Source organism: Trematomus bernacchii, unplaced genomic scaffold (assembly GCF_902827165.1).
Source record: "Trematomus bernacchii unplaced genomic scaffold, fTreBer1.1, whole genome shotgun sequence".
Lineage (NCBI taxonomy): Eukaryota > Metazoa > Chordata > Actinopteri > Perciformes > Nototheniidae > Trematomus > Trematomus bernacchii.
The window spans coordinates 183,315-203,516 of record NW_022987728.1 but is presented as its reverse complement, the minus strand read 5'-3'; the positions used below and the strand labels follow the sequence as shown (position 1 = coordinate 203,516).

Sequence of the window (20,202 nt, the reverse complement as noted above, 5' to 3'; positions counted from 1 at the left end):
CAGTCTCTGAATAAGTTGCTTTATTTTAGTTTGTGCATACTATACTATACTTAAAATAGCCGTTCTTTGTGCTTTTTAAAGGCTGTGTTCAACCTCAGTAAATGGCACGTACACCCCCCTCTTCCTGTGTTTTGCTCACCCTCTCGTGGTGCTCCGTGTCGGGGTCCAAAGTGTCCAAAGTGCTCTCCACCCTCAGCAGACGTCCGGATAGCGACAGCAGAAGACTCACCACTTTATCCAGGTCTCCGATGAACATGCGGAACTTATCCACCTCGTTGGGTTTACACACCACCACCACCATGCTCTCCACCTGAACACACACACACACACACACACACACACACACACATACACACATACACACATACACACATACACACACACACACACACAATAACAAATGAGGAACATCATTAAAATATGTAAAAACAAGAAAACATGAACAATACTTGAGGTTGCCGTTCTAAGATCAAATGGATCATAGGAGTACAACAGGGATCCTGATCGGAGACCTTTAACATTGGTTTTCTTTCACGAAATGTCCAAAATGTGGTTAGTTTCGGCACGTAACATGGCCAAACTGTGATTAAATATCAAACAGTGTCTCAAAGTAACTCAAAACCTGCACTTTGGACATTTCGCATCCCTCAGTGCTTAAACCTTTGATGTACAGATTATTGTGCAATAAAAAAATGTAAGGTGCACAATTCAACTAATAAGGAATGAATGAGTGAGTGCGAGTCTGAAATCAGAGAAGTTCACAGGTATAATCTCCTAGAAAGGGAATTAATTGCTTGTTTTCTTGTAGATTTAATAGTTTTTTTACTGTAATTTATCAAGAAAACATGTCAAACATAACATTAAGTATTATGAAGACCTCCTTTAATCCTTGAACAGTGAATATTTTTGAACGTTTTGCATTGTTAGTGCGTTTAAGTTCCCTTACTTTGACTACATCCAATTAAGAGAATAAAGAAATGACAGGATTCCCACCTCCTCCCCCAGCTGGGCGTTGGCTCTGATGTCTTCTTGCAGTCCTCTCTGAGCTTCCCTCAGCACACCCAGCTTCTTCCTCAGGCTCTCCATCAGCTGTTTCTGCATCACACATGGAGTCAATGTTAAAACAAGCTAATCTAGAGATAACAGGCAACACTTCACTGCTGTCAGCTTCACATCATTAGTGGTTCACTTATCAGAGAAGTTTACAGGTTCTTCATCAAATGCTGTTGATGTATTGTGATTTTAAAAAGGTGTCTATTATCATCTGGACAACAGCTGGAAATGAGCAATGTTGGCTAAAGCTGCCCCACTTACTGTTTTTTTGTGACAATGGGGACTGTCCACGACACTATAAACAAATACACTAAACTACTTTGTCTGGGAAACACTGATTGTAGCGAGAAAACAAGTCAAGTCAGAATTCTTAGAAAAAGTCAGATATCTGAAAAAAAGTCAACATTTCGAAGAAAAAGTTAATTCTGTAAAAAAAAGTCAAAACTGTGAAAAAAGTCAATTCTGATGGAAAAAAGTATTTATTTTTTAGAAATAAGTCAGAATTCTGAGATAAAAATCAAAATTCGGGAGATAATTGTCAAATTTGAGAAAAAAGTCAGGGATCTGAAAAAAGTCAAAATACTAAGAAAAAAGTCATGTTTGAGAAAAAAAGTCAACATTTCGAGGAAAAAGTTAATTCTTTAGAAATAAGTCAGAATTCTGAGAAAAAAATATTACACTGAGATAAATGTCAAATTTGAGAAAAAAGTGAATTCTTAGAAAAAAGTCAGGAATCTGAAAAAAGTCAAAATACTAAGAAAAAGCAAATTCTAAGAATAAAGTCGAAATACAGTTCAAAGTTCATTCTGTATAAAAAGTAAAATCTGAGAAAAATGCTTCTTAGTTAACGTTGGTGTGTGTGTGTGTGTGTGTGTGTGTGTGTGTGTGTGTGTGTGTGTGTGTGTGTGTGTGTGTGTGTGTGTGTGTGTGTGTTACCTTGTAGGTGAGCTCGTCGTCCTCGTCCCGCTCTCTGGTATCTGTGAAGTCCTTCATCTGAGACAGGAGCTGGGCCTTGGCGGCCGACGTGCTGTAATACGACGAGCAGCTGGAGCTCGCACCGGAGCGCCTGAGGGGGGAAACACAGTTTATTTTATTTACGCACAGATAAAACAGAGCGGAGCGATATGAAGCAGACACGAGGTCGTAAAATACAGTGATTAGAAAAGTACATAAATAAGAAATGCAGTCAATTACGTGGGCTGAAGGGAGGCAGAGGGAAAACAAAAGGGGCATATGGGAAACATGTTAGCTCCAAACATAAATATAGTAAGAGAAATTAGAGGCAGAGTGGAACTGGAGAACAGATGATGAAGAAGTTAAAAACAGGCTGGTGGTTAACAGACAAATAAATACTAAGAGAGAGAATATATTCATTCAAATCTACCTTTTAGCAAGTACACAGGGGAATAGATTCTTCTTGCATTTCAATTTTGGTTTAACTTCTTGCATTTTAATTTTGTTATCTTTTAATTGACATTCTTACTTTTAATTCTTCATCGAAACTGAATTCCAATGTTAATTTAATGTAAAAATATAGGACTGGTCCTTCTGTCATATGTGGCAGTAATTACCCAGGTGGCACCTGTGTTGGCAAAACAAAACATTTGTAACAGGGAGAGTTACAAAAAAAAAAAAAAAACTTGGCTGCAGCAAGGTGCTCTGGAAAGGCTGTGGGAAACGGGGAATAAGCTCAGAGGAGGAACAGTTAGGTCTTGTACAAATCAAATGGCCTGTGTAATTCACACACACACACACACACACACACACACACCCACCCACACCCACCACCACCACCACCACCACCACCAGACTAAGGGTCAGTTTCATCCCACAGGCCATGTTAAACACCTGAACTATTTCTATTATATTATATTCTATTTTATTTGCTTGCACTATTTTATCTGTTTTATTGTGTTGGACCTAAGATTTTCATTTTCACAACTACACTGTAGCTTTGTACAAATGCCAAATAAAAGCCTTGAATGTTGAATCTTGTTACCTATCCAGGCTGTCGGTGTTGTGCTCCGGGCTCTGATAGGCTCCTCTCCAGCTCTCTCTACCCGACTCCCCCTCACTGTTTTGGGGGAAGAGCTCCTCCAGACTCAGCCTCCCTCCTCCACTCTCCTCCTCCAACGTGTCGATGTCCGTCTCCAGCACCGTCACCGGCAGAGCGAAGCACGGCAGCTTGCTGGTGATTGGCTCGTCCTCGGCCAGAAGCACGTCCTCCTCCTGGAAGTCGTCGATGTCCGTCTCCATGGGGATGTCCAGCTCTGCGTCCAGGCTGTGGGCGGGACTTGGGCTCAGGGTGGTTTCTGATTCGTTCCCTGGTTCGAGAGAGATCTTCTGGGGCTCGATGCTGTGGAAGAGGTAGGATTCAGGAGGGGAATCCACGCCGACGTTATCCATCACAGGTGGAAGGGTTGAGTCGCTATGAACTCTGGGAGATGGAGTTCTCTCCCACTCTGCTCCAGGTCTGATGTTAGAGTGATTTTTGAGAGGCTTCACTGTTACTCTGTCCTCCTCAGGGCTGATGATCATCTCAGATACCCTGCAGGGACACACATAGACTTTATTAACACAGTTATAAACACATATTGAAACCGGGATACATAATAATAATTAAAAAAGATTTCATTTACTTTTAAAAATTCCAATTGAGGTTGCTGTTCTAAGATCAAATGGGAGGCTGTTCACTTGGACATTAATAGTGACTTTCAAATGCAGTAAAAATATCATCCAAATGTAGAATTTACTACGGATCTCACCTGTTCTTACTGCTCTCTTTTGGTGGAAGTGGAGGTGGAGGTAGAGAGGATAAAACCTCCCCCCTCTCCTGCTGAGAATACACCCCCATCAGGTCTCTCTCTGCCTGGGGAGGAGCCACCGGTCTGAAGCCCCTCCTGGAGAACATGGGACTGGGCGGAGCTACGGTAAAAGTCCGGTCCTGATGCGGCATTTGATTGGATGGAGCGTGCGAGAAGGCGTGTTCTTGCGTTTGTGCTTGATTCTGATTGGATGGAGCGTGGGAGAATGAGTGCTCCTGCGTTTGTGCTGGATTCTGATTGGATGGAGCGTGGGAGAATGAGTGCTCCTGCGTTTGTGCTGGATTCTGATTGGATGGAGCGTGGGAGAATGAGTGCTCCTGGGTTTGTGCTTGATTCTGATTGGATGGAGCGTGGGAGAATGAGTGCTCCTGGGTTTGTGCTTGATTCTGATTGGATGGAGCGTGGGAGAATGAGTGCTCCTGCGTTTGTGCTGGATTCTGATTGGATGGAGCGTGGGAGAATGAGTGCTCCTGCGTTTGTGCTGGATTCTGATTGGATAGAGCGTGGGAGAATGAGTGCTCCTGCGTTTGTGCTGGATTCTGATTGGATAGAGCGTGGAAGAATGAGTGCTCCTGCGTTTGTGCTTGATTCTGATTGGATGAGAGTGCCTGGGTTTGGCTGCAGTTGCATCTCGGGCAGTTTTCGGACACTTCCTGCCTCTGTGGAGGAAGACTGAAGGACCTCTGTCTGGACGTATCGGTTGGAGGAGGAGGTGGAGGGATGCATGAAGAAGAGGAGTGGGTGGGGTCTAAAGATGGAGGGATGGATTGAGGAGAGGCGGAGAAAAGGCTGTGGTGAGACGCCCTTCTGCGGTGAAACTGCTCCCATTTTGGGGGTGGAGGTCTCGGTGGAGGCGGGGTTTTCTTCCTGTTCATCCGTGAAGTGTTAGCAGTTTCTCCTCCCATGACTACTCCTCCTCCTCCTCCTCCTCCTCCTCCTCCTCCTCCTCCCTCTTCCACCTCGCTCAGCGTCTGGCTGGTGGAGACAGAAATGGAGGGCGACCAGCGTTGGTTGTTGCTGTCGAAGCGGAGGTCGTTTTCGGACATGGCTCGGCCTCGGAGAGAGAGAGGAGCCGACGGAGGAGGGAAGGAGAATCCGTTACGATCTTCTCCATCAGACGGTCTGTGGCTCCTCTGACCCTGATGGAGCTGGCTGTTGATCTCTGGAGGTCTGGAGCTGGAGTAGTCCCTGGGATAGGGAGATATTGGAGAGAGAAGTCAGAGTTCATACACTTTTTCACCAATGATTTTCAATGACTTTTCCATGACTTCTCCATGACCTTTACCTAATTTTCCATGACCAAAAAAATGACTCTTTCTCAGCGGTACCACTGAAAATGGTTTATTTTAACATGGAACAGGAAAATAAGGTCTGCATATGAAACATGTCGTGCCTATTAAAACAAATCAAATAGTCGGCTTACTAGCTTCTACACGCTAACGCAACTCAAATCTCTCGCCAGCAAAACACCTCGTCAGTTAAATGCCATTTTACGTTTCATTACTATACGATACAGTATTTATTATCGTTATAGTATTACTTTTTGCGGCGATTAGATAAAATATAAATTATATTTGATGCAACTTTAGTTACATTTCCATGACTTTTCCAAAACTTTGGGAAAAATATTGTTTTCCATAACTTTAATTTCCATGACTTTTCCAGGTTTTTAATGACCGTAAGAACCCTGAGCATTACAAATCATACTTTGATGTCAACAAACAAATACAGAGTGAAGTAGGCAAATAAAATAACATTGTGACCCTACCAAGGGGAGATACCACAAACCACAGTTGTACATCTTGAGTGTTAGACTCTGAATAACTCAAGATGCTATTTTTCTTACTTTAAAGTGGACCTATCATGCTATATTTGAATAATATAGTGTAGGACCATACCTATATAAGGCATATTTATACTTTTTCTTTTTCAAAATACCAAACAGATCATGCATTTTAGCCATGCCTCATTTTGCTCAATTTGACATTTTTTATCTCTGTTTTAGCAAGGGCAGATTCAGTGAGAACAGCACCACCTACAGGCCTGGCATATGTACTACAGCGTCTCCAGAGCTTTAGAACGGCAATGGCCGTGGCTGTCTCCTCCTGATTGGTGGAGTTGGCCCAATAGCCGTAGCGCCACCGTCCTGACGTCAGGACAGTGTTCAAATCTGGATCAGTTTTTATCAGATCCGTTGCAGCCCCTTTTTTAGAGATTTGGGTATGGAGGAAAATAGAGAGGGTTGTGTTTTCTGACACCTGGTGAGTTCCCTGGAACACCGGGGACACATATTCATGTATAAAAGACGTACAAAAGTGCATTTTGCATGATAGGTCCCCTTTAACTATAATTAAAGTTTTTAGAGATGAATAGTTAAAGGGTAACGTGTTGCCTTAATGACACAAGGAGGTTAAAACCACTCACTAATGTATGTGGAAGAGTGAGGGCATAACTTAACATACAGATAAAGAAGCGCCTATGTGTGGGCTTAGATTATAGTTTGTATGTATGGTAAAGTGGTGTAAGTGGAAAAAACAGCCAGGTTTTTACACTTCAGTGATTATTTAACACTTTTTTAAACTCAGTTTTTTATTGGGACTGTGTAGGTGAGGTTTTACAGTAACGTTTTCTTGGCAACATACTGTCATACTGTTATGGAATTGTATATATCAGGGTATATGCAGGAATCCTGAAGTCAAATGTAAGACCTTTTAAGACCTTTTTTAAGACCCTTTCCATACATTTTAAGACCTCATAGCCACTTTGAGTTTTAACCGGTTACCTTGGCGACACACTTGACCTCACATTGACTATATACAGTATTGATTGTCCTTCCTCCTTATCTTCCAACCATTTGGACGCAAACTTGCATTTCCCCATAACGATGTTGTTTAACAACCGGCGTAAACGGACCTTCGCGCACTATCAAGCAGTGAGCGTGCGATGTCCTGTTCAGATGACATCAAACCCAACGGGATGCCATAAATAAACTACACAGAATCACACTACACACCTACGCAATGATTACATTCAGGCAGACTGTAGAATACAACCTCTTTGGACAAGTTATAGACTTATTGAAAACAAGCTACAACATGTAATACCTTGGAAAATGCCCTTTAATACTTTTTAATAGCCTTCATTTTCACTAAATTGATTTATCAACTTTTAATACTTTTTAAGACCCCGCGGACACCCTGTATATGTTTTAATGGGACCGTGTATGATTTGTCATTGTATATATTTTGGGTTTGTCCTTTACACTTGTTGTCATCTTAGACCTTTACACCCGCTCTCTTACGACCTTAATGCAGTAATTGAAGCAACATTTCCACGTTACGAAACAAAAACAGTCGTTAAATTACAGTAAATGTTTCCTCTTTGCATTCCTTCTGTTTCTCTCGGGTCAGATATGAGTAGAGGTCTCTCTTTACAGGCCATGCATGTCCTAAATCCCCCCTCTCTCTACCAGGAATCACCATCCAACCACATATCATTATGGGCACATTTTGAAGCATGGATGATTGCTCTGCACACTTAGAGCTCATTATAGTCAAATCCCAGCCAGGCATGACTGAGTGGGGTTTCCTCCGTCACAATGCACAATGGAGCGACCCCACCTCACTCACAGACAACCAGAGATGAAGTGTGTGTCGAAAAGTAATATATAAAATACTCAGAAGATCTTGTTTATATGTGTGTGTGTGTGTGTGTGTGTGTGTGTGTGTGTGTGTGTGTGTGTGTGTGTGTGTGTGTGTGTGTGTGTGTGTGTGTGTGTGTATGTGAGGCAGAGAAAGGAAGTGGCTCACCTCTCAGTCAGGCTGGACTTCCTGTTCAGCTTGGCCGCTTCCTGTTGCCGGGCGGGATACATCTGGGGAAGACATTAAAAAGCCGGTTAATAACACGGTAGGAATGAAGGAAGGAATCAATCTGGTGCAAAGTGTTGGTCAGCACACGTCCCGGCTGAGAGGAAGTGCTGCTCCACTCGTCCGTATACTTTAATGGTGATGAGGTTCATTAAGGTGGAGGTATTTTAACATTTTAGAAATCTTTTTTGTTTTGAATTCTTAATCTCATTTCCACTATCAATTAATCTACCACTTATGTTCTTGATAAGCAGTAAGTTATACAATGTCAATACAGATTACTATGAGTGCATGTCTTTAAATTGCATGGTTTGTCTCACGATTGGTCCAAAACTTAAATATATTTATATTACTATCATATTCAAGTTAACTTTTTCGCACAAAAAAACGAAAATGAATAAATTATAAATTGGTTGTCTGTTTATTTTCTGTCAGCTTTTTAATTATTTCCGTGCTGTTGATGCAGTCTCACGTTTAATTTTGTTGAAGTTGAGTTGAAAGACTTTTTAAAGTATATTTATCAAATTGTGGGCAATGCAATTGAATGGTTTTTTTAAGCACTTTGTAACTTGAATTAACTGAATCCAGTTCAAACTTTCTCAAGGTCTTCATCTGCAGATAGTTTGCTCAGTTTGAAGATTAGTTTGTCAAACTAGAGTAAACAATTAAGTTTCGCACTCAATTTTGTAAACCTGTTGAAATGTTCTACAGTTACATTACTACTTTTCACACAAAGCTTCCCTTTTTAATTGCTAAAAGTTACCACTAAATCCACTTTAATGGGTAGATTAATAATTAAACAGCAGGTTTTAAGTAGGTTAGGGAATGTCTCTTGTTGATTTAAGAAACAAAGCTCATTATGTCCACATACAGGAAACGTCTGCACAAAGCATTCAGCAGCTCTAATGCCCAGCAGAGGAATGCTGAACGAACTCTTTGCACCCTCGTCACTGGTCAGAGATACTGATAGCTGCACACACACACACACACACACACACACACACACACACACACACACACACACACACACACACACACACACACACACACACACACACACACACACACACACACACACACACACACACACACACACACACACACACACACACACACACACACACACACACACACACACACACACACACACACACACACACACACACACACACACACACACACACACACACACACTTTTTTTGACTGTCAGCATTGTATATCTGAACATTCAGATGGTGTTTTTGTTGGACTGGTGCGATGTGAATTTAACATATTTGGCCGTCACTTTCTGTCAACAGAGCATAAAATCCATAAAATGGTAACAACTGATAAGTTTGTGATAATAAAGTTTAGACCGCATTTAAATCCATTGTCTCTTGGGATTCAAAAGAGCATATTGTAATGTATAGTTTCCTTTGGCTTCCATTAGTGAATATATGGAATAAAAAAACCTAATACGGCATAGTTTTGATTTATTTTTGGCTTAACTTTAAAACAATTGCATAACTAAGAAAACATACATTGAACATTTAATATATGATTTTTAATTGTGTGTTTCATTTTGAATATGAGCATTGGGTATACAATGTTTTCCATACTTTCCTTTAAGAAAATGATGTGTAATGAAAAAATAAATAAATCTAATAGTCACATTTTGCCAATAAAAATGTAAGCATTTCCTAATATGTCATAAAACAAGAGCCCATTGAGTGACAGACCACAAAGAATAATAATGTAAGCAGCCAGTTACATTTCTATATATTCTAACATGGTGTTTCCTTCCCAAAACAAACATGAATGAACTGAATTTTACTCAAAATTGGGAACTGTGTGTTTGGATTGTATCGTGAGAGATGACATGTACGTCTTGATATGTACGTGTTTCATTTTGCACGAGTGTATTTCGATGTGTGTGTCTGTCTTATCACAACCCTTTCGTCCATCTAGAACAGGGGTGTCAAACTCAATTTCATCACGGGCCACATTAGCATTATGGTTGCACTCAAAGGGCCGGTTGTAACTTTAAGACTATATATAAAAATACATATATAAATATTTAATATATATAAAATAATGTATTATATTACATTATTGCCTCTGCATTGGATTATTATCGGATAGGGTAATAACTTCATCATTAACTACGTCTGAAAGCAGAAGTCTACAAAATGTCACAAAATGATTATAAAAATAAAAGTCAAATTATGAGAAAAAAAGTCAAATTCTGAGAAAAAAAGTCAAATTTGAGATGCATTGTGGGATATGTAGTTTATGGGCAACGTGCTTCTGTAAATCGGCATGTAACCGTATAATAAACATATTATATTCTTTCAGAGCTCTTGTGGGGCCGCATTAAATGAAGTCGCGGGCCGGATTTGGCCCCCGGGCCTTGAGTTTGACACCCCTGATCTAGAACATCTGTTAGCGTTATAAATATTGGACGTTGTCAGCTGCAGATATGAAACAGGAATTCAACGCATGGGGTTATCTGTGTGCCATCAAAGCAACAACCTTTCATTTGAAAAGGATCCCAACATGGGGGGGGGGGGAGAAGGGGGGGGTTAAAGACTCCCCTGAGGTCTCTAAAAACACAGGGAAACAACACAACATATCTGCTGGATACATCGAGGCCAAGGCTAATGTCAGTTTAGCTTTGCTCGGGGTCACATGATAAGGTTACTAATGGGCTGAAGTTCACAGAAGAGTCAAACGTTTAGACCGAGGGCTGCACCCCCCGCCAAGACACTCGAATAAATATGTGGTGGACAAAGTAACCCAACGCTGCTATTATCGCTGACACAAGTGTTCGCCGCTGTTGCCCAATCTCTCTCAGCTCCAGGAGCTATTTGAATTTTCAATGAGAGTTTCAGACTCTGACCGCATGCAGGATGCGAGGATCGACTACAAACCAACCGTTCAACCACGGAGAACTTGGAGCGAGTTGCTACCCCACCATCCAAGTGTGACCACTCAATACCCTTTCTGGTTTTAAAGATACTTTTCAGTCTCCAGTGGTCATTTAAGCTCAGACCCAAACCACAGTCTGATTTCAGCAAGCTGTACAGTTTATCTTTCTCTCTGGGAGGCGTTACTTGGTTTCAGTGCTGCTGGGTCACAGGCTGTTATTCAGCTCGGCCTGCTGCTGGCGATCTGTTTGCCTTGTAAACATACTTGTTAATGGCTGCAATTACAACGTGTTTATGTCCCAACAAGATTGATGCCTTAAAAATTAGGTTTTCAGGTCTCAAGGTTGTGCAAAAGTGACTATAGATATTTGTTTATCAGATGTGTTGACAATAATGGTTTGGTTGCAGGCCACCCTTTGTTCCAACAATTTAACAATTAAGTGAATCCTGCCCGGCAACAGCGTACCAACCCCTATACACAAAAGATCAAGCAGGACAGTCTAATTTATGTAGAAAAACAAACTTGTGCCACTTCAATAAATCATAAAGTGATATGTATCTCACCTCTGAGTGAATGTATTTCAAGACCAAATGGCAACTGACCAAAACTTCAACTCACTCCAGATCTCTATCATCTACTCCTTCAGGCCACATGTCACTCTCTGTCTCTGTTTGTCCATAAACCTGACAGAGACAAGTTTATAATCCAGATCCCAGGAAAGCAAACTCTACAGAGAGCTAACCCCGGCGACCCCTGACTCCTTCATGACCCGTAAAAAAACCGGCACGTGTCTTTGATCAATGGGGGGGGGGGGAAACAGGATTTGCGAATGTATTGATGCATGTTTGAATGAGCGCAGCACTCTTACCTCTGTGGGTGTGTAGCTCCTCGCTGTGTATCCCTGCTGAAGCGGTTGCTGGCTCTCCATTGGCTGGGATGGGGTGTTGACGGGATGGAAAGCCGATCGAGGGACATGATTCTGGGTTTGGCTATGGGAGAACGTCTGAGGCTTAGGCTGGAAGATGTGTTGGAAGTCTTGATTTCTGTCTTTGACGCCATACAACTCCTGATGTGAGCTGAGCTGAGCATCTTCCCTTTCCTTCTCCCTCTTCAGCACTTCCTCTCTTTCTTTTGTGAGACGTTCCTGCTCTCTGGCCCTCTCTATGTCCTTCTCCCTCTCCAGCTCTCTCTCTCGTTCCCTTCCCCACTGTCTCACCCTCTCCTCTCGTTCCCTCTCCCGCTGAATCTCCCTCAGCCTTGCCCTCTCCATTTCCAAATCCCTCTCTTTTCTTTCCCTCTCCCTTTCTCTCAGCCTGTCTTCTCTATCTCGTTCCCTTGCCCTCTCCTCCCTTTCCCTCGCTTGTTCTCTCTCCTTCTCCTTCTGCCTCTCCCTGCTGGTACTCATAGAAAGCCTCCTGGCCTCCATAGAGTTTGAGAGGAGGTCGCTTTCCTGCAGAAGTCCCCCCTGGTAGGAGTATCTTCTCTGGGTTGGGTGTTGACCAATCTCCCCTCCCTGGTGCTCCGATTGTTGGAGGGGTTTTTTCTGCCTCCGACTCGACATATTAAGCCCGGATATGCTCTTGCTCGTCTCCTCGAAAAACTTCATTCTATCGGCAAACGGAAGGATTTCGGACACGTCCTTCCGAGAAGAGGACCGAGTGTATGAAGATGAGGATGAGGATGAAGATGAGAAGGCACAAACCCCATGCCGTGATCCTGTGAGTCCCAACGGATCCTTATCCAAGATTCTACACCGTCGTTCTGATTCGGGTTCTGGTTGGAGTTTGTGCTCTGGTGTCCAACGCCAGCGACGGGCTTTACCAGCAGGAGCCGGTTCCTCCACCACTCGGACGCCAACACCAAAATGTGGCACTCCTGGGTCCAGAATCTGTACGGACCTGGATAGGTTGTTGTCTTGAGTGTAGCTTGTGGACTGAGTCTGCAAAACATCACTTGCTTTCTCGACCGGTGCTGTGGTGATGGCATCTATTTGGGGACTAACAGGTCGGGCGAATGCAACTTTGGTAATCCTTTCCTGGACAGGCAGGTCTTGGTCGTCCCCTTCCTCATTGAGGTCTGGACCTTCCTCCTCCTTCACAGTTTCCCCACTACAGAGCAACCCTCCTGGGCCCCGGCTCTTCTGAAGCTGGGCCTTTTTCCTCTGGATCTCGTTACGGAGGTTGGTCGCAAATCGCTCGTTGCGACGGCGGTTCCTGCGATGGTTCCTAGACGCCGGGGACCTCTTCATGTCCTCTCCTACTACACTCTCCTCAATGTTACCTCTATCCACTGCTCTCTGCTCTTCCAGTAAAGTATCCATACTAGCAGCAGCACTAAGAGGCTGGAAATCTCTCTCAAGTATCTGGTCTGAGCTCAACTGTCCCTTGATTGACGATCCAGTTGGGTCCTCAGGGACACTCGCTGATCGGCCCCAAGGGTGGTGATGCTCAACTGTGGTTCCATTTCGCCTCTCCTCGTCATCTTCCAAGAACACAGATCCCGGGGTTGAGCAACGGCTACCTCCCCATTTATTTGACGGTCCGTTGGGGTGGTTGTGAGAAGTTTCTTGGTCTTCCCTCGTGGGCTGGAGCGATGAATAGGACCACTGGCTGCTAGACGAGGACAAGGAGGGATCAGAAGTATCCGACGGATTGCGAGGCTCCAATGAAGATCCGTCACTTTCACAGTCCAATAACTGGAGCTGTGTAGCGAGGAGTTTAGCGGGGGCGCTGTGCCGGTGAAGCCCCGTCGGGGAGTGCTTGATCTCTGAGTGCGTGATACGAGATCGCTCTTGAACATCCATGGAGGATTCGGCAGGTAAGGAGGCAGGACAAGGAGAAGTCATGGGGACTAGGGAGGACGTCTCTGAGGTGGTTTCTGTATTGTAGTCTTTATTAGCACTGATATCACATCGGATATGTCGAATGTCTTCAGTCTGTCTTTGGATATAGTGCGAGTTCAGGGTATCCTCTTTACAATTCTCACCACATTCCTCTGGTGCAGGGAAGCCGTTTTGAATTCCTGATTCAACATTCAGAGAGGACTTGACTTCCTGGTAAAAGGGAACGCTGGAAAGGTCAATGGGAGCAGAGACGCAACGTTTGTTGGCGGCGTTCGGGCGACTCCGAGTTGCCCTAAAACTGTCCTTCCTGGTCGGAGGCTGAGGAGGGTTCATCTTTCTCTCAGCTGCTCTTTCTCCATTTCTTATGATCTCAAAGTCTCCTCCCCTCCGCTCCTCCTCATAACAGTAGGAGGAAGGCCTCTCTTTTATCTCAACGTTTTTAGATCTCGGCCTGGTGAGCGACCTGGACTTGAGAACAATAAGCTGCAAGTCATCCGGGGCCTCGCTAGATGAACTCCCCAGGGTCGAGGTATCACCGACAGTGTAGCCTTGACAAGATGGCCCCAGCCCCTGCAGGAGGTTATCCATGGAGCAGGCTTCACCGGGCCTTAGTGGCACCGTTGCGTAGTCAGATGTGTTTGAGCTGGCGGAGAATGAGCTGTAGGCAGAGTCTCTTTTGTTGTTGAAGAGGGTGGGGTCGACGGGGGAAATATGGGAGTCAGAGTATGTCTGCGGTGTGGGTGTTGGTGTGTCCAAGCTTTCCATGGAGCCCAGGGAACTGCTTCGGTCCGTGGAGGAGTAAGGTCTGGACAGCTGACCCCACTGTAAGTCACTGCAAAGACAAAGAAGACAAAGAACATCAACTTAATTGTCGTTTAAATGCTTGAATATATTCCCGAACAACTGCAGACATCATGCAACCCTTTGCGTACACCTTCTGATGACGCAATGTAAGCCATTTGGCGCGTTCACACCGGAGTACTTTTCCCACAATAGTTCATCAGAACTCAGATATATTTGCATTCACACCAAAAAGCCCCCTGAACTAAATTAGTTAATCAGAACCATTTTTACCCCCTTTGTAGTCCCTGCTAGAGAGCAGGTACTTTCGTGGGAGAAAAAGGTTCCCATTTCTGATGGGCTGGGCGGATTGCAAACCACGCCCCGTAAAACTCCCAAAAAGTTTTGTGAAGCCGCCATTTTATTATCCTCGCATTAGCATTATTAGCATTAGCATTAGCCCAGCGCACCAACGTAGAGAGACTAACTTATGGCAACACAAAAGAAAACATGGGAGCGGTGGAGATGAGGAGGTGTCGGTGTTCTGGCGATTTACTCTGAAGGCTTCAGTAGAAGCTGCTGGGAGTCCCAGCAGCTTCTACTGAAGCCTTCCCCAACTCCGGGGACTTCCGGCCGGGGACTTCGGGTGGCAGTATACGCCGTGAAGTTGTTTGCGGCCTGCCAGTAAACCCAAAGTAGAAGAAGAAGAAATGACGTCAGCGGCTTCATTTGCCTAATCCACCCCCAGGAACTAATTGCGGTGTGAACGCGATCTGCTTTAGTTCATGAGAACTCTTTTAGTTCTGATGTGGGAAAAGAACTTGGTGTGAACGCCCCTATTGGGAACACTTTGCGTAGTCAGAAAGTAAAAGATCGCCTTGTGACGTCACTTTGGTCTCTGGAAACTTCCAATTGGCACTTGTCATTGACTTTTGACATTTTATAGTGAAAAATCGGAACCATTCCTACAACAGTGGTAAAAAAAACTATTGAGAAACTACATCAAATAAGTCATCTTTTATTTTTCAAGTGACAAGTTGCGGTATCCCCCTCGAGACGTATAAAGTGTGTCGTTCTGGAACATAACTTTTGAACTGTACAGCTGGGGAATCTGTTTTCTATCAGTCGTGAGCCGAAGATCCACGGCAGCCCCATGTGTTTTCAAAGACCCTCAGGGGAAGCTTCTAAAGGCGGTGAGGGATTTCCTCCTCATCAATTCCAAATGCCTGAAGTCAAAATCTCAAAGCTATCCCCTTGATTCCTCTCTTCCTCTATTCATTCCTTTCTTCTTCATGTGGATTCTTGCTGTCCCATCTCCTTAACATCAAATATGAATGCAATCCAAAATGACGCTTTTTTCCAACATACTTTTTCCAACATATGGCACCTGCTATCCTTTTTCAGATATGGAAAGAAATCTCGCAAAAACCTTCAAACCTCAAGAAAAAGCAAGGGAAGATATTTCTCCTCAACAACTGCTTAGTATGCAATCACAGTGATTGTTGTTCAAATAACCCTCTCCTCTGTTCCCCTCTCATTCTCACTGTATAAGGGTTAGGGTTAGAAATGCCAGAAAAAAAGACAAACAAATTGAGTAAAAAGAACACAGAAAGAATGGTTTTCCCAACAATATCAACTTCTTAACCCTTAGATGCATAAGAGGGTCTTTTTGGACCCGGTGAGGTGGTTTTCTTGAAGTATCTTTGTAATTAAATTTTTCTATCATTTCATATTCCAGCAATTCCTCAAAAAACATGTTTTGGATATCATGCCATTCACATTTTTAATTTACATTTTAAGAAATTGTAGTTTTTGTATTAGTACCCCAAGCTTCCATAAGTGGGTCAAAACTGACCCGCATGCATTTTCTATGGAATCCTATGGGAAAATGTTTTTTTTCAAAATGTAAAAGAAATGTCTAAAATTATAAATGGTGAAAAATTAAATATAAAATATTTCTAGTGTGAACCAAAATATAATACTAAATGTTATACAAGACATTTTTCTTAACCAAAATGACATAAAAACACATATTATTCTAATACGGGTCCTTTTAGAGGAAGAGTGTAGGGTCCAGTCACTCGGGCATCTAAGGGTTAAGAAAACCACATAAGACTAAATGAAAGGGAGTTCTTTCCAGCGTAAGTAGAGCTAAGGGAATGGGAGTATGGATAGTAAATCCAGAAGGTAGGGGCACCCACTGGTTGAAATCCAATTCCCTTTGAGAATCCAACAAAAATGTCATTTTCATTTTATTGTGGTATTTTTCCCTATAAAAAAAAGAGCGAGTGGTAACTCTCCCTTTGTATTTCTTTGCTGTCTTATTCAAACAATAGGGAACGTTGCCAAGGAGACAGAGGAGAGGTTGGAGAAGAAAGACATTTCTCAAAGGGCTTTGATGTGAAACCAGTAAGGAGAAAGTTGAATATCCTTGGGCTGTTTCTGTGGTATTTATGGTTTACGATCCATTGAAAGATCTGAAAACTGATCTTAAAAAGTGTTTTACCACAAGGTAATCTTATAAAAATATCATTATGGGCTCAGATATTTTTTAGTGGTCTGCAGAATTTGTGGAGGTAATTTGTCTTTTTATGCACTCATCATTATTGCACTATGTAAATAAAATCTATGAAAGTGGTTTTGGATGCTTAAGCCCATTTATTACAAATATTGTTTTTATATTACATCAATTTTGCAAGGAATTCTTCGATGTTTTAGAAAAGAATGGGCTTTGTTTGGCAACCTTTTGCTCTTGAAACTTGTTTAATCCATCTCCATGAACTTCAAGTCTATTATTTCTGAACATGTTATTGTAAAGAGGATAGCAAAAGTCACATTTTCCCCGCAGAGCAATTGGTTTTGATAATCTGACAAGTCTGTTAGGCATATTCAATGCACAGCAAGTGTCTCAGCTATAGTTTCAAGAACTGCTTTAAATGGAAAACAATGGCTGCCTTGAAAGGTAAAACACAGCAGTTGCATATTGATACTAGTGGGAAACGGTGTCATTATCTGCATGAGAAAACTGTCTTTAAAGGAAGTGAGCAATGAATGAAAAAGGATGGGCTGTTGTATAGATTTGACCTGGGTGACAGAAAGAGGAACAGAGGAAATGAGACGGGAGCTGGACAGGAAATGACAGTCACTCCCGCCCAATCAAACGTCAAATGTGGAACATGTGAGTGTGAGGGCTGACACAGAAAACGCTCAAACACAACTACTGTACACGATGAAACATGTGTGTTCAGAAAACCCAGCTCAATAGCTCAAAGTATAAGCAGTTTAGCTCAGAAACTGGTGTATTCTTTCCTCAAACACTTGCATATTTTGTTTAAGTACTTCCATAAAAACAGCCTGTACAAAATGTCCCTCTGCTTCACACAGTTTATTGAATGTCTTCCTCTCTTTGTCCACATGTTCTGGGAGTCACATGCCATTGTCCAGAGTTATGCCGGGAGCTGCCTCCTCATCAGATGCTTCTGTGTATGTGTGTGTGTGTGTGTGTGTGTGTGTGTGTGTGTGTGTGTGTGTGTGTGTGTATGTGTGCAAAGACAAACTGTGGGAATAAAAGACCCACACACACACAAAAACACAAACACACACTGCTATCTAATCCTCATGGGACCATTCAATCTAATCGGGGTGCATTATATCACTGATTCCTATCAAAATGAATACAAGAAGCTGACGTCATCCACCGTGAAGCTGACTAACAAAGACTATTTTTATTGTGAGTCAATATACAGACTGCGGTAACTTCCTCTTTCCTTTAAAGGGTTACACTTCAGCTTTGTGAGATCATGCTGTAATACAAAGACGACTGAATGGACAATTCAGCCTATTGTCCTAATGGTTACGCAATTATATAAAAATATCCATGTCCTATCAAGGTGTGTAACCAACTTAAAAATGGATTAATCCCTCCAGTCTTTTATTGGACTTCAGGCTTTTAAGATGTGATTATTTAAGACATTTTAAGACGTCAATTCATCATCCTTACATGGGATTAAAAAGCCTACACAACGACCATCACCTGGTAAAAAAAGAAATCATATTCTAAGATGAAATAAGACCATTTGATTTAACCTCGTCAAATAAAGGGAATGTCAAAACCAACGTCACCCACCAGAGACAGACGGACAAAGAACAGATCTGATTGGTTATCACTTCGGAATGTTTAAATAGAAGCCAAAAATAGACCAATGGGCTTCCTGCGTGGGCAGAAGTGTTGATTTTAAACACGGTGATGTCACCTGCTTCCTGGTTACCAAAAACCCCCCAGCCAGTGACTTTCAGCCGACGACCGATGGAGTCATCCGCTCACTGTGTTTGACTTAAACACACAGAATGACTCACTGTGTGCTTAAATCTGCACATCAGGCAAGTTTGAGTTGTTTCTATGTATATACTTTTACTTACTGTTGTACAACTTTTTATGCAGTTACTACTATTTCTTATTTTTATTTATTTAGTGTTATTTTTTGTATATACATCTTTTTTTCATTGCACATTCGTACTCTAACTTCTAATCATTAAAGGTGGGGTAGGTAAGAATGGAGAAACCAGCTCGAGTGCGCTAGAATTTGAAAATACACAGCCGAAAAGAATCAGCCACTTCCTCACAGAGCCCCTCCTCCAACGCACACGAACGCGCACATGACCAATGAGGGCACGAGATAAGTTTGTGCACAGATGGAAGGCTGACAGGCAGGTAGGCCATCCAGTTATTTTAGCCGGGCCGGCTCAGATGATTGGTCGTGCTTTTTACAGTACTACGGCTTCCACAGATGATATATTTGTATGTATTTATTGTCAAAACATTTCATTTATTCGTTGCTATCGGGATGTTAAGAGCATTCCACTCTAATTGAGTTTAAAGTAATTATTCACAACATGATGTAACCCTTCATCACATTAAGCCTTGATCAACAAACGATTTTGTATTTCCTTATATATGTTGCATTGTTGGAGGAGCTCAGGTCTACACCGTAGCTTTGTGCACATGACAATAAAACCTTTGAATTTGAATTGACTGCTCACCTGTTGTCGGTGGAGTGCCAGGGTAGTGTGAAGGGGCCGGGGTGGAGCTGCATGGCAGACAGAGGGGGAGGAGGGGGGAGAGGAGGGGAGTCTGTGGGGGGAAGGCAGGGTGGAGGAGGAGGAGGTGATGGAGGAGGAGGAGGGGGAGGGAGGGGTAACTCCGAAAGCTTCGTCAGGTGCCAGGAAGGCGGCCGGATAACGGGAACGCTGCGCCTAAAGGATGAAGAAGAGAGGGAGAAAATCAGGTGAGGAACGATGGCGACGACAAACCATTGTTACGTACAGGAAGTGCTCTTTATCTCTCGTCATTGCATTTAGCCAAAATAACTTGAGGTTTATTCAGTAGTGGTGAAACGAACGAGAGGAAGTTACAGAATGGAAAAATGTGCCCGTTAAGCATCAATAATGACACAAAAATGATCACAAGAGTTACGAATGTATTAGGTGAACTTTGCTTAAACTAATACAGCAGCCCTGCAATAACTCCTGCCTTCATGAGGTTTATTATTGTATATTTAAAGGGGACCTATCATGCAAAATGCACTTTTGTACGTCTTTTATACATGAATGTGTCCCCGGTGTTCCAGGGAACTCACCAAGTGTCAGAAAACACAACCCTCTCTATTTTCCTCCATACCCAAATCTCTAAAAAAGGGGCTGCAACGGATCTGATAAAAACTGATCCAGATTTGAACATTTCTCTGACGTCAGGACGGAGGAGCTCCGCCTATATGGCCAACTCTCCACCTATCAGGGGAATGAGAGGTTGTCGTGGCATGGTAACAGCATGGTAACATTCGTAACTCGGCCCCCTCCTTTGCAGGGGGGCGTGGTCAGCTGCAGCGCATGCAAAAACAGGGCTGGAGGAGAGCAAAATAGAGCAAAATGA

General features: G+C 42.9%; 1 protein-coding gene across 1 annotated transcript in view; it reads right to left on the bottom strand.

Annotated features, from left to right (window-relative positions):
* The window catches only part of shroom4 (shroom family member 4), a 65,381-nt gene that overhangs the window by 4,039 nt on the left and 41,140 nt on the right, over positions 1 to 20,202 (bottom strand). Inside the window, exons 3-10 of the mRNA XM_034145530.1 lie at positions 19,314 to 19,526; positions 11,520 to 14,325; positions 7,688 to 7,749; positions 3,819 to 5,066; positions 3,053 to 3,601; positions 1,990 to 2,119; positions 994 to 1,095; positions 140 to 310 (exon numbers count right to left, since the gene is read on the bottom strand). Coding sequence (XP_034001421.1) covers positions 140 to 310; positions 994 to 1,095; positions 1,990 to 2,119; positions 3,053 to 3,601; positions 3,819 to 5,066; positions 7,688 to 7,749; positions 11,520 to 14,325; positions 19,314 to 19,526 — 5,281 coding nt within the window. The remainder of the gene's footprint in view (positions 1 to 139; positions 311 to 993; positions 1,096 to 1,989; positions 2,120 to 3,052; positions 3,602 to 3,818; positions 5,067 to 7,687; positions 7,750 to 11,519; positions 14,326 to 19,313; positions 19,527 to 20,202) is intronic.